Source organism: Erpetoichthys calabaricus, chromosome 14 (genome assembly GCF_900747795.2).
Source record: "Erpetoichthys calabaricus chromosome 14, fErpCal1.3, whole genome shotgun sequence".
NCBI classification, from domain to species: Eukaryota; Metazoa; Chordata; class Cladistia; order Polypteriformes; family Polypteridae; genus Erpetoichthys; species Erpetoichthys calabaricus.
Window position 1 is genome coordinate 44,211,029 of NC_041407.2, and position 15,638 is coordinate 44,226,666.

At 39.2% G+C, this 15,638-nt stretch overlaps 1 protein-coding gene across 4 annotated transcripts in view; it reads left to right on the forward strand.

The window, feature by feature from the left end:
• The window catches only part of kiaa1522 (KIAA1522 ortholog), a 145,809-nt gene extending 130,256 nt beyond the window's left edge, over positions 1-15,553 (forward strand). For all 4 annotated transcript variants that reach the window (XM_051936319.1, XM_051936320.1, XM_051936321.1 and 1 more), the window contains 3 exons: positions 507-617; positions 892-4,176; positions 13,495-15,553. In XM_051936319.1, the coding sequence (XP_051792279.1) occupies positions 507-617; positions 892-4,176; positions 13,495-13,535 (3,437 nt within the window). In that variant the 3' untranslated portion in view covers positions 13,536-15,553. The remainder of the gene's footprint in view (positions 1-506; positions 618-891; positions 4,177-13,494) is intronic.
• Positions 15,554-15,638: the final 85 nt, after the last annotated feature.

Consider the following 15,638-nt stretch of genomic DNA (forward strand, 5'->3'; position numbering starts at 1 on the left):
TGAGTAAACTTTTGTCAGACGCCTACTCTGCAACTTAAAAAGATGAACAGTCTAAAAGCAATTATGAGGAACCAGTATTTCTGTTTATATGACTTAATAAGTTGTAACTATGCAAACAAAAATACTGAGGTTTTGGGTTTATGTTTTTTCTCCTGCCACTTGACTCTGAAAATAAAAAATTGTGAAAATGAAACTTTACTTTACAGGACAACACATATGGTTAAATTTTCTCCATGTAGCTTAATTTTGAATAGTACAACAACTAAGTAGAATAAAAATATGCAAAAATGAGTAAATTGTAACAAAAACAAATTAGTCAAAATGGTGACCTACCTGTTCTGTAGCTCTTGTGTAAAGGTACTGACAATTAGTCCATTCACTTAGGTTGTAGCAAATTGTGTATGTGTTCATATAGTTTGGTTATCTAGTGATTTTTGATGTGAAATGTTAAAGGTTAGCAGAAAATGACAACAACTAATGCCTAATATATGGTGATATTTATACAGGTTCAACCTTTAAGCCGTTGACTGTTACTCCAAAGAAAGAGAAAAAAGGACAAAAGAAAAGTAGAAGAACAACAATCACAGGAATTCCACAGCAGGTCGAAAAGGAACTTGGTAGGTCTATTACATCACAAATAGATATGTTCAGAGTTTTTAAAATGACTGGAGTGTGAATCTTTGCTCTATATAAGTACAAGCCTAGAGTGTTCTCATTTTTATATATACATTTGTATTTCTTTCATTCAGCTTATGTTTGAATATAATTTTGATGTAAGTTAAGGAATCCTTTAACTAAAAGTGTTTTTTGCTTTTGTCACTTTTGTTAAAATAAAATCACTCTCTTCCTTTAAAACTTATTATTATGTTCATGTTTATTATGTATTTGAAGGACTTGAAAGGAAGCAAATTGACAAAACACATGGAGTGGGAAATGGAGCAGAGGATACAACTGACATTATAATTGCCCCTACAATTGATGGAGCTCCACAGCAAGAAAAGCCACAGGGCGTCCGTGTTCACTTACAAGCCATTGAGGCTATGGATCTGGTAACAGAGGAAGAGGCTGAACAGATCCTTCATCGACATATTACAAAGGTTTATCTGGATGACTCAGTACTCAATCACAAGGTTTGTCCAAGGCTGTCTCCACTGCAAAGACCAAAGTCTCTGGCTGTTCCTGGAATGACTACAAACAGTTGCATAAATGAACCCCACAGTCCAGTGATGTCAATTTCACCACAGGCCACTTACCTGTCTAAGATCATTCCAAATGCCATTCTGCCTTTCTCTGTGGACATAATTGAGATTAGCAGAAGTAGGAGCAGAAGCAGTGTTAGGACAGTTAGCAAAAGCAGCCTGGTGACGGCCAGCCCAGCACTCTCTCATTCCAGCATTAGGTTCAACACCCGGGGACTTATTCTAAATGAGTCATCTTCTGCCTCTGATTGGAGCCACTCACAGTCTTCTGAAACTATTGTATCCAACAATTCAACAATTTCTTCTCAGGGCAGCAAGAACTATGGTGAAGAGGTCCACCCTCAGGAGAAGACAGCGGAGAAATTAACTCCTGACCAAATGAGCATCAACAGCTGTTCCAGCTGGGTAACAGCTTCTTCCAATGTGGCTCCAGAAGGAAACTCTCTTTTGACTGTAACTCAGTCAGAATGTGGGAGAAGCAGTTCCCCATGTGTCAGCATGGAAAGTGCAGTTGAAGAATCTGACACAATAAGCATAAAAAGTGATAAGTCTTTTTCTAGAAATTTATCTGTCACAAAAATGAAAAAACCACCTACACCTCCAAGAAGAACTTACTCACTTCATCAAGCTGCTAATGGGAAAGCCGAAGAAAACCTAGTGTCCATGGCTGAGAATGGGAGTGATCCAGACCAATTAGCAAACAAGGACTCTTTGACAAAATATGGAGGGCGGCAAAGTCAGAGTGAAGAAGAAGATGTCTTCTCACCTGTTTTATTAAGTGAAACCAATAGTATTGATTTAAAAATGGGGGCTTCTTCACCTCCTGACAACTCAGTAAATATTTCAGCAACTACTAGCCACCTGACCACTGAACAGGTGGAGAACCGAAATAATTTGTTTTCTCTGAAAAGTAAATTTGAAAGGACAATGTCTCCCTCTAGTGGCTACTCTAGTCAAAGTGCAACACCCACACTTCCATCCAAGGGAATATGTTACCCACCTTCTCCAGTAAGCAAAAAAGCTAAGCCAATAAAGCCTGATAGGATCAATTCCTGTACTTCACCAGCAGCATCGGTTTCTTCTTCACTGACTTCTCTTTCCTCATCAACCTCAGAACCTGTTCAAAAAGAGCAAACACCTACAGTTTCCTCTCCCACAGCACAGCCATCAAAGAATACACTGATAACTCTTCCAAAACCTTTCATACCTGTGGGCAAGGTAAACGATTCTAAGGTTTCATCAAGGAAAGACTTGTTTTTCATTCCACCTCATCCTAAAGTTAAGGCTCCCCACCCGCCACCCCCAGAAGTGCGGATGAAGAATAAACGTACTGCAGAGATCCCAAGCAAGATGTCAAGGTCTGGAGATGCTAAAGAGCAGCCAAAGGAATCCTTGGAAGTGCCGAAGGAGAAGGCAGCAGGTCCACTTGCCCAACAGGAGACGAGGCTATCAGTTAATCACATAGCTCCTCCTCCCCAGAATGATGCCCCTTCATCTCCTTCACCTTCACCTCCTCCTTCTCATCAACCTCCACCTCCTCCTTCTAAAAATAACTCTGTGTCTTCTGATTCCTCTTCTCCACTCACAGCTTTAGAAACCAACCTTGACCATCCAACTTCAGAAATCATGTGGTCACTGCCACCTCCTCCACCCCCAGAGGAACATATATCTACTTTTGCTTCTGAGGATGAATTAGATTTCTCTTTCCCTCCACCCCCACCACCTGTTGCCACTGAGGCTGCAGACCCTCAGCCTGTGGTAAACACTTCAGATGCTCATTTAAATGCAGAGTCTCTTCCAAGTAACATGTTAACATGCACATCACCCAAAGTAAACACGGCAAAGGAAGCAAGTGCATTTAATGCAGAACCTTCTGAATGTCCAACAGCAACCTTGGATAATTTACTACCTGTTTCTTCTCAGCTGGAATCTACTACACAGCTTAAAGAGACTGTGGATGTGTCTTCCTCAGAGGTGTCTCACTTTGCACCACATAAACCAGCAGAAACACCTCAAAATATGCCTCAAGCACCCTCGCTTATAACTTTAAACAATCAGGTCCATGCAAGTGACAAACCGGTGTTTATAAAAAAGCAAGCAAGCCCTTCATATCAGGAATTTACAACAAAAGAGGCACTTGCCCCTGACCACAAAGAAGATCCCAGCATTCCTCTAGTGACACCTTCTCTTCTCCAGATGGTACGGCTGCGCTCTGTGAATGTAGGTAACCCCTCACAAATGGATTATCCTGCCACAGTGGTTCAGGAGAGTAAACAGGTGCCAGTAAATGGAACCAGCACTAATCAAAACATACCACCAAAACCTATTCGCAAATCATTGTCTCTCAAATCTCCTCCTGCAGTCAAGGAATCTTCACCTTCCTTAAAGTTACAGGAAGCCATTCGCATGAAAACTGCTGCCATGTCCTCCAAGGGCCCCAGTCTGCCAAAAACAAGTGTACACATGTCCACCACTGGACCTTGCCTTTCTCCATCAAGCAATAATGACAAAGGACTCTTTTCCCCTCTGTCCCCAGATGATGGGATAGCTAAATCTCCAGCTTCCACTGCCAGCTTCATTTTCTCAAAAAGCACCAAAAAAATTGTTTTTGAGACACCAACATCACCAGAAACTCAGACAGAGCTTAAACGGAACCTGGTGGCAGAGCTGATGTCCATTTCCAATTCTTCAAAAGCTACAGGTAGCCAACAAAGTGCGAACAGCAAACCTGCATTACAGAAAAAACCACCTCCAGTGGCAAAAAAGCCAGCTTACCTTCCGACGTGCACTTTAACTCAGCCAAAGACAACAGGGGAAGTTTTGTCACCTAGGCATGGCCATAGCTCTCACACTGATGTGAAGGTAGAAAGTAGAAGCAGCGTGGAGTCGGATTCAGCATGTGCCTCTCAGTGGAAGCAAGAGACAGCGCAACTGGCAGGCCAGCAAGCACAAGCAGTACATGCAGACACCTCAACAAGTAAGGACCCTTTTATATTATTAATGCAAGGATCAATTGTCAATGAGACAGTAGATGGACTACACTGAGCCGTCAGTTCAGTCTAAGCAGTTGTATGATGGGTAGCAGTCATTGTCAAAGACCTAGCATAAAATACTTGTTATAAGCATATAAGATGAAAAAGAATGTTTTTTCATGGAAAGTCTTTTAGGGAACACCAATTAAACTATAAATCCACTTTATCAAATAAACAGATTCTTCTTAATCTGGACTCACAGTATAATGTTTAATTCTCTGTCACTACTTTAGTTTGCCTATTTTTAATACTTACAAACCTTTGGGGATATAAAGTTCACAATTGCAATGCACTTGTACCCAGGATTATGGTCCTTTTCCTCTATATGTCCCCCAGGTATGACTCACCATCAACCTTCCTATTGTCCTCACCCAGATTGGTTTAGCTGAGAAAGGACTATGGCTCTCAGCTCTTAGTGGTTAAAACAGAGCAAATGTACAGGCAGGAAAGGGGGCTTTAATGCATTTTAATCTTTAAGCATTATTAATATAGATGGTTTGATAAGCAAAAACAAAATAATGTGTGAATGCTATACAACCTAGTATTGCTAGTCAATTAGTCTTTCTAGGCGGCCCATTTCTTGCATTGCTTGAAGTATCAACAATAACTTGGAGCATTCTTGGATTCACCTCCCCCTCCTCCTTTCTTCTCTCGCCCTTTTTTCATTCTCTCTCATCTGATCAGTTCATTTACTGATTTTATAAAGCTCTTTGCCATTATCCAGTTCATCAAACTTAAATCATGTTTCCAGCTTTTACTCATGCTTCTGACATCATAAATGGGAGCCAACAGGTCTGCATGCTTGTATAATTTTTGAAATTGCTTTTAATATTATTTGTGCATCATGGTAGCAGTTCTGCATTATACATTTGATTTAAACCAGTTCTTATCTCCTATCAAGAAAAACATGCATAGCCAAGCAATACCGTAGACTTACAATAAAGCAGAGCTTATTAAACTCCCTACTTAAACTTCTTCTTCTTCTTCTTTCGGCTGATCCTGTTAGGGGTTGCCACAGCGGATCATCTTTTTCCATATCTTCCTGTACTCTGCATCTTGTTCTGTTACACCCATCACCTGCATATCCTCTATCACCACATCCATAAACCTCCTCTTAGGCCTTCCTCTTTCCCTCTTATCTGGCAGCTCTATCCTTAACATCCTTTTTCCCAATATACTCAGCATCTCTCCTCTGCTAATGTCCAAACCAACACAATCTCGACTCTCTGACTTTGTCTCCCAACTGTCCAACTTGAGCTGACCCTCTAATGTACTCATTTCTAATCCTATCCTTCCTTGTCACACACAATGCAAATCTTAGCATCTTTAACTCTGCTACCTCCAGCTCTGTCTCCTGCTTTCTGGTCAGTGCCACCATCTCCAAACCATATAACATAGCTGGTCTCACTACCGTCCTGTAGACCTTCCCTTTCACTCTTGCTGATATCCGTCTGTCACAAATCACTCCTGACACTCATCTCCACCCATTCCACCCTGCCTGCACTCTCTTTTTCACATCTCTTCCACAATCCCCATTACTCTGTATTGTTGATCCCAAGTATTTAAACTCATCCACCTTCACCAACTCTACTCCCTGCATCCTCACAATTCCACTGTCCTCCCTCTCATTTACACACATGTATTCTGTCTTGTTCCTACTGACCTTCATTCCTCTCCTCTCCACAGCATATCTCCACCTCTCCAGGGTCTCCTCAACCTGCTCCCTACTATCGCTACAGATCACAATGTCATCAGCAAATATTATAGTCCACGGACACTCCTGTCTAATCTCGTCTATCAACCTGTCCATCACCACTGCAAATAAGAAAGGGCTCAAATTTGATCCCTGATGTAATCCCACTTCCACCTTGAATGTATCCATCGCTCCTACTGCAGACCTCACCACTGTCACCCTTCCCTCGTACATATCCTGTACAACTCTTACATACTTCTCTGCCACTCCCGACTTCCTCATACAATACCACAGCTCCTCTTGAGGCACCCTGTCATATGCTTTCCCCAGGTCCACAAAGACGCAATACAACTCCTTCTGGCCTTCTCTATACTTCTCCATCAACATCCTCAGAGCAAACATTGCATCTGTGTGCTCTTTCTTGCCATGAAACCATACTGCAGTCTCCCTCCTAAACCCCTCCATGCTTCCATAGGTATGTTATCTGGGCCAATGGCCTTTCCATTTTTCATCCTCTTCATAGCTGTCCTTATTTCCTCCTTGCTAATCTGTTGCACTTCCTGATTCACTATCTCCACATCACCCAACCTTCTCTCTCTCTTGTTCTCTTCATTCTTTAACCTCTCAAAGTACTCTTTCCATCTGCTCAACACACCTTCCTTGCTTGAGAGTATGTTTTCATCTTTATCCTTTATCACCCTAACCTGTCACCATCTTTCCCAGCTCGGTCCCTATGTCTAGCCAATCGGTACATTTCCTTTTCTCCCTCCTTAGTGTCCAACCTCTCATACAACTCATCATATGCTTTTTCTTTAGCCTTCGCTACCTCTCTCTTCACCTTGCACCTTATTTCCTTGTACTCTTGTCTACTTTCCGCATCTCTCTGATTATCCCACTTCTTCTTTGCCATCCTCTTTCTCTGTATACTCTCCTGTACTTCCCCATTCCACCACCAGGTTTCCTTTTCCTCCTTCCTCTGTCCAGATGTCATGCCAAGCACCCTTCTTGTTGTCACCCTTACTACATCTGCTTTAGTTGCCCAACTGTCTGTTATCTCTTCACCACCACCCAGTGCCTGTCTCACCTTCTCCCTAAACTCAACCTTGCAGTCTTCCTTTATCAACTTCCACCATTTGATCCTTGGCTCTGACCTCACTCTCTTCCTCTTCTTGATCTCCAGCGTCATTCTACAGACCACCATCCTATGCTGCTTAACTGCACTTTCCCGTGCCACCACTTTGCAGTCTTCAATTTCTTTCAGATTGACTCTTCTGCATAGGATGAAATCCACCTGTATGCATCTTCCTCCACTCTTGCACATCACCCTATGTTCCTCCCTCTTCTTAAAATACATATTCACCACAGCCATGTCCATCCTTTTGGCAAAATCCACTATCCTCTGATCTTCTTCTTTCCTCTCCTTGACACCATACCTACCCATCACCTCCTCGTCTCCTCTGTTCCCTTCACCAACATGTCCATTGAAATCTGCCCCAATCACCACTTTCTGTCCCTTGGGTACACTGTTCATCACTTCATCCAACTCACTCCAAAAATCCTCTTTCTCATCCATCGCACACCCAACTTGCAGTGCATATTCACTAACAACATTCATCATCACACCTCCAATTTCCAGCTTCATAATCATTACTCTGCCTGACACTCTTTTCACCTCCAAAACACTCTTGACATACTGTTCCTTCAGAATAACCCTTACCACATTTCTCCTCCCATTCACACCATGATAGAACAATTTGAATCCACCTCTGATCCACCTGGCCATACTCCCCTTCCATTTAGTCTCTTGCACACACAATATATCAACCTTCCTTTTCTCCATCATATCTGCTAACTCTCTCCCCTTACCAGTCATACTGCCAACATTCAAAGTTCCTACCCTCAGTTCCACTCTCTTTACCTTCCTCCTCTCCTCCTGCCTCCGGGCATGTCTCCCCCCTCTTCTTCTCTTTCTTCAGCCAACTTCCTACTTAAACTAATAATCAAAATATGAATGTAATTCTTAAGCAAACACAAAAGCATTAACAGGCAAGGCAAAATGTTCTGTAGCTAAGTAACAACCTGTTTTAGCGTAATAGGCTTTTTCAGCATAGAGGGCAGCGATGGTCTACTTTGTAAACGTTACAAGAAACGTTCTGCTCATTCAAGGAAAACTTTTACTCCTTCCTCCAACAGAAGTTAAGCTTCTTCATTGTTACATTCTGATTAATATGACTATAAAACAGCATTCAAAATTGTCAGGGAAACTAAGTCATAAAATCAGAGCATTTAAAAAAGAGCCCCCATTCACCAACAATTGCACCTGGAAAAAACTCTGCTTATGTGAAAGCCTAAACAATAATTAGACAGATAATTACAGGTAACTATTGTACTAATGAATAATACCTACTGTAAGGTGATATTCATATGTGGCATTTGGGCACCTTATGAGGAAGAGTTAGCCACAAAGGGCTCAAAATCTGCAAATCTGGAATGATGGAAGCTTTACTCTTCTGAAGTCACATGCCTTCTGTCTCCAGATATAGTAATGAGTATTGCTCTTATCTCTAACTTACATCATACAGGTAGAGAAACCTGGCAGACTTAAATATAGAATGTGGGCATTTGCATCATACAAAATGTTGTAGTACAGGCTTTGCTTAATTGTATGCTTTTACAAAAGGGGGTTGAATGACCCAGAATTGGATTAAGTGATTTTGAGCATATATGCATATAATTTTAATTCAGCACTGTTTTACCTGACTAAAACTGTTAATTAATGGATTGGATAAAGAGGCATTATTTGGCTTGACCGATAAATACATATGAGTGCATTCAGCATATGAGTGAGTGAAAGTTAACTTCACTGGTCAGATTTACTTCAGTCAACAAAGTGATGGTGGTGGTTTTATGGCTATAAATTTGTATCATACAACCTAAATATGCTTTCAATATGAATTACCGCAATATGATGACCATCTCTTCACTAATCATTCATTCCTGGTTTGAACACCTCTTCTGGCTGTTGCCTGTGAGGAGTCTGCATATTCTCCCCACGTCTGCTTCCTTTTCCTCTCACATCCCCAAAACATGCATGTTAAGTTGTTCAGTGATTCCAGATTGCACTTGTTTGAGTAGGGAGATGAACTGGTGCTCTGTCCAGGCCTTGCAACGATTGCTACTAGCAAACTCTGACTTACAATATGTGGGTTGGTTATATCATGTAATGATATGTTGTTTTACTGTATTGCCAGGTTTGTATTTTTGAACATAATTATCAGAACCGATGTCAACCGATGTCTGGTACCTTCCAAGAACTTTTAAACATGCCTTGTTCTAAAGTCCCTGGTGAACCAATCCCATAATCCCACATATACATATCCTTAAGTACATTGGTATCCCCTTGATTCAAAAGATGTATAGAATGTGAGTTTCCTTAAAAGGCACCTGATTTCTCAAAAACCTGAAAAACGTCCTTATTCACTTTGCCTTGAGTCACATACTTTCTATTCTGATCTCTATTTTTACTTGGAAAGAATACATTGTATAGCACAAATACCCCCTAATATTAGCATCCTCTTAGCTCTTTTAGTGGGTTTTTGCAGCCTATGATGTGCACAACTCCAGTACATGCATAGCCAGGAGGTTTTTGACATCTACATAGTGCCCCCCATCTTTGTACCCACTGGGGAACACAGCTTATTTTATTCCATGATGCTGTTTCTAACCAGTCTGATTCATTCACAATAAATTAGCCCCATATTATTAGACCCTACCGTGTTTTGAGGATGAGTTCAAAGAATACCCACAAGGTTTCTCATACTATCCTAGTGGTTTCAGGATCTCCATCCAGCTTTGCAAGTTGCTCATAGGAAAAGCACCTGTTAAATTTAAGAGCGACCCCCATACTATCTGTATTGTTCTCTTTAGTTCTATTCAGCCCTGACCCACCTTTCTCTAACTATGTGGACTGAAGCCTGCAGAATATCTGCATGATTTGCTCCATTTCTTTATTGCTATGCAGCCAACCACACCTTCCGCTTTACTAACAATGCCATTAATGTACTGCATCAACTGGCTTCACTTAAATGTGGGTCTGCACAAAGCTTCAAGGAAGCCTGCAACTGAATGAGTTTTTATCATTTTTTTGGGTGAAAAAATATCATTTTCAGTTTTTTAAAGAATGTCTTTATATAAAGAATACACATTTCACACTGTTTCATTGTAGAAGTTGTTCTATTCTTGTTGAGTCTTTCTTCTGTTAATAAAACATTTCTTTCAGCAGCATCCTAATCGATCCATTGTCTGAGTGACGTAAGTCTTAAACTTAAACACAATGTTAATTTATATGATGTGCCTTCACAGAACACACTCACTCAATTTATCCTGTGCATTCTTCATTTTCTCTGTTTTCATTGATTTTCCTTTAATTGAAATTCCCACTATAAACAGAAAATTTTAGAAGTGGAAACTTAGGTTTATATTGAGTTCTGTCTCTAATGTCTTTTTTTTTTTTGCTCTGGACATTTTGGAGCAGCCACCACAATCATTCCATATTTTCTTTCCAAAATAAAACAAATAGTGATGAGCTAAGTGATTTGCATAAAAATTAATTAGCAGCAAAACTCAAGTTTCACTTTGTAAACAAATTTGCAAAATAAATTGCGTTTTATGTCCAGCCAAATTCACACCATTCAGAACAAGAAGAAAATCATTTAGTTCCTATCTGGAAGCATTTTCATACATTAATTCTGACATATGACATTTAAGGAAAGATCTCTTGTGAAAATAAAATTTTAAAAATTACTGGATTTATGCATATCCTTTGCTAGGAAAAGAAGGTGAAGTGGGAAAAGAAGTGGGAGAAGTTTTACAGCAGAGGTAATACACACAGTGTTGTGTTTTGATGTGTCTTTGTGTGGAAAATATGCAGCATGCCATATTTAAAAAAATGTACCACAATTCTCCACAGTGATGTGAATGAGAGGCAGAAAAAGAATAGATTTTACTGATGTAGTACATATTACATGTGTTAGACAGCTGCAGAAAAGAACACCAGTAAATACGGAAGTGTAGATGAGACTTTAGGAAGCAGTATTCCTTGTTTGCTACACAAAAAATAAAGCTTTAAAACCCCAAAATACTCTAGAGAGTGAAAATGCCTGCAAAACTGAATGCAATTCGAAACTTGCCTATTCCACTCATCACTAGAAGCAAACAATTCTTCTACATTTAGCTTTCTGTAATGAGATTACTTCACTGACTGACCACATTATTAACATTTAAAGGAAGATTTCCTAAATAAATAACAGCAGTGACAATAAGCTGTGACAATCAGTGACGAGTTTTGTTTTTTTTTTGTAAATCTACACTACTGTTAGAAGAGAATACTGAAAAAACACATTCATCAAAGTGCCATACTTACCAGCAAAGGGACTGTGACTGCTGGTCATTGTGAGAATGAATCACCCCCAGACTTTCTAGTCAACTGCTGTATGTACCTCTAAAACCAGCTGGTATTTGTTCATCTTTCTGCTTGCATGGTTTCCTCTTTCAAAACCATGATTACTTTGGATGGTTGATGGATGGATGAAATTGGTAAAATTATTCTGTTTTGTTTTAGTCTGTCATTTCTTTTTTGTGCTTTTCTTAATATTATCTAGTAGTAAAATGAAGTATGTTAACTCATAGTGTAGCACAACTATTTTATTGGCACAACTTCTTTTACCTTTTTTTATTTATTCATTTTACTTCTAACTTTTTAGTGTTTTCTGTATCACAGAATAGCACACTCATTAAACAAAACATAGAAATAAGGAAAATAATGAGATGGTCCCTGTTCAAAAGTTTGCATACCCTTAGTTCTTACTACTGTTTATTGTCCCCTTAAGCATCAATGATGGCATACAGTCTTTTGTGATAGTTGTGGAAGAGGCCCTTGATTCTCTCCGGTGGTAGAGATGCCCATTCTTCTTGACAAAAAACCTCCAGATCCTATAAATTCTTGGGTTGTCTTGTATGAACTGCACGTTTGAGATCTCCGCAAAGTGGCTCAATGAATCAAGGTCAGGAGACTGTGATGGCCACTCCAGAACCTTCATTTTTTTCTATTGTAGCCATTAAAGGGTCAACTTGCACTTTTGTGAAGATCCAAATGCGTCCCATGCGCAGCTTCTGGACTGATGAATGCAAATTGTCCTCCAATATTTTCCGGTAACATGCTGCATTCTCCTTGCCATCAATGTTCAATATGTTACCTGTGCCACTGTTGTTTACATCCCCCCAGGGCAGAGATCCACCTCCATGTTTCACAGGAGGGATGGTGTACTTTTTTTCATGGGTCTTGCATTTATGTTTGTGACCAACCATAAGTTCAATTTTGGTCTCATCAGTCCAAAGGACTCTGCTTGAGAAGTTTTGAGGCTTGTCTAGATGATGTTTGGCATATTGTAAGTGGGCTGTTTTGTGAGATTGGCACAGTAATGCCTTTTTTCTTGCAATTCGACCATGCAGCCCATTTTTGTTCAAGTACCTCCTTACTGTGCGTCTTGAAACAGCAATACCACTTGTTTACAGAAAAGACTCTATTTCAGCTGAAGTGGATTGTGAGTTTTTCTTGGCATCTCAACCAATGATCCTGGCAGTTGGAGCTGAAATCTCGGTTGATCCACCTGACCGTGGCGTGGTAAAAACATAACCCCTAACTTTCTATTTTTATATCAGAGTTTGAACACTACTAATAGGCATTTTCAGATCTCTAGATATCTTTTTATATCCTTTTCCTGATTTATACAAATCAACAACCTTTTTTCACAGGTCCTTTGACAGTTCTTTTGCTTTCTTTATGGCTTGGTATCCAGCAAAGTCAGTGCAGCTCTACATGAATTTAAATTGACTATCCTCATAGGTGGCGCAGTGGTAGTGCTGCTGCTTTGCAGTAAAGAGTCACTTCCCGGTTCCTCCTTGTGTGGATAGCGCTTTGAGTACTGAGAAAAGTGCTATATAAATGTAATGAATTATTATTATTATTATTATTTATACACAGACACTGATTAAAATCCAAGAGGTTACAGGTGTGGACACTCTCCCTTATGAACCTGTTTGTGTCAACTTGTGTGTATATATTCAGCCCCGACATTCAAGGGTATGTAAACTTTTGATCAAGCCTATTTGGGTGATTTCAGGTATCGTTTTGATTTAAAGAGGGCACACACAATAATGTGATAATAAATTGCCTCACCTGAGCACACTCCCTAATTAAAGAAAGCTTTCTGCATGATTACTTATCTTTTCCAAACAATGGCCCATATTTCACAAATCCTGTCAGGGTATGAAAACTTATGAGCAAAGCTGTATTTTGCAAGCTTGACTTGCAGGAGGCTCCTCTCACTATCAGTCTCCTAACATCAGCAAGTGGGAAACATCTCTTTCATGTCTCATGCCTTGTTTTCTTATTGCATCCAATTAAAAAGAAATAGTGAAGATCTAACAGGTTGGAAAAAAATGCCCTTTTTATATGTTGCCAAGTTGAACTGATCAGTGTTTATGCTTCTTTTTTTCTTATTTCCAACAGGTAATCAGAAAATAGGAACTGCTGAAACTCCAACCCCATGAAAGATGCAAATTTTCTTTTCTGAGCAACCAAAAATTCAGGACTTCTCTCAGGAACCCAAGCAGGTCAGAGGTCAAAATGAGAGACTAGCAGGAAATATAAACTATAAGAAATGACAATTGTAAAAGATTATAAGCCTTAGCCTCACAATGGCCTTCATATTTATGCAAAAAAACTGGTGTTGGTCTTTATTATTTGTTAATATCTTTATTTGGAAATATTGTTTTAAAAGAGGAAGTGGCATAGTGCTGCTGCCTCAGAGGTCCAGTGTCTTGGGTTTAATCCCACTCCCCTTTGTTGTCTTTGTGGAGTTTGCACATTCTCCCCATATCCTTTTTTGTTTTTGTCCCACATGCCCAGGTTATGGTAATCAAGGAGTCCAAATTAGCTCAGTGAGTGTGTGTGTGTGTGTTTGTGTGTACCTAGCAAAGGACTAGAACACAGTTTTTTCCTATTTTGTGCCCACTGCTGCTGGATAGACACCAGTCTGAATCCTTAATTGGATTTAGTCAACTTTGAGAATGTATGTGTGTTATGAATTGTATTTCTATGTGTCGCTCAATGTTAACTCACAGAATCGCTCGGAAAGATAAAAGACACTGAGATCAGGTGGTGGTTTGGCCAGCTAAAGATGTTGTTTCAAAAAAAAAAAAATCTTGTGTTTTGAACAAGAGGTCAGGGTCCAAGCTGATTGTCTCGTAACGACAAGCTTGCAACTCTATTTTTTATAAAAATAATTATGATAAAAATTTTAAAATGCAGATGCACTATTCCTGTGAGGGGTGCACATTAGTGATGAAAATATTATAAATCCCCTTTTGCAGATTTTCTTATTTTCTACTGTATTAATTAGATAGGTGCTTCAAGCTCAATCAATGTATATTCAGGTCAAATTCAAATTTATTTTTAGTAGAGCACTATTTGCTAAACTTTTTTCTCAAAGCGCTTTTATAAAATAAAGACAATTTTAAAACACTATGATTTTGAAAGAGCTTCAGATTTTTTTCTTATTTTGATTTTTTTCTTTGTTTTTAAGATATTTATAGCACAGATGAAAAATATTGCTGTGTTAAACACATATTACAATACTAAACCAAAAAATATCCTTTAATCTGTAAAGGTGAGCTTAAATGATAATGCACTTTTTTCTATGTTCCTTTCATTGTTACGTGTTTTCTTATTACTGATACCATCAAGCTGCTCATAAAATTTACAGTATTGTCCTTCAAAGATGTGCACATTAGGGATAGCTCAGAATGTGCTGGTATTGTCCACTGCTCCTCAGGCATTTTGTGTGTTAATTATTCTATGTGAACATCTAGCTTTTGCCGAAATTGCGTAATACTTTACTGGTAATGGCAAGATACAGAACAAACACACAAAAACCTGAGGACCTCAGAAACTGCACATGTCAGGTTACACAATAATACTGTCCCATTTTACATGCATGGTCTAAAGAACACATATCTACGAGATGGCTTCTGTAGTGCTCAAAATTGTCCAGCTCTACAAACAGCTGCTCTTGCGTTCCAGAGGGAAAGAAACTATGAGCTGCTGTTTAAAATGAAACAGAAATCACAAAGGTTAAATCTATTATGAATTGGGAGTTAGCATCTATTAACAGTATTCATGCAGAAAAGAGAAGTACATGCGATGCTACCTTATGTGCACATCTAGAATTAACACATCAGTAACACGAATGTCTTCAGAACTGAAAATTCTATATCATACAAAATAACCTTGACACTCTTAAACATATCCATATTAAATCTCAGTTTTCAACTCATCAGCTTCAATTTGGTTAACGCTCGGTGTCCTTCTTACGAATAAATTGTATTGACAGACTTTACTTACTTTCTTTCTCTTAATGCATTAAGTAAAAGTGTACAAACACATTTCAAATGTACCTGGATGGCTGGGATCTAAACCAGGTAAACTAATTTTGGTTGCAGAATTTGACATCTACTGTATAGCTGGCTATGTCTTTGTTACATGGTTAAAATAAATTCATTAAAATGAATTTTGTTTTGATTTTTTTTTTCCCCATTTTGACTAAAGGTATTGAACATTTGTAGGTATTGAATAAAGCAGAACAGCATTCCCAG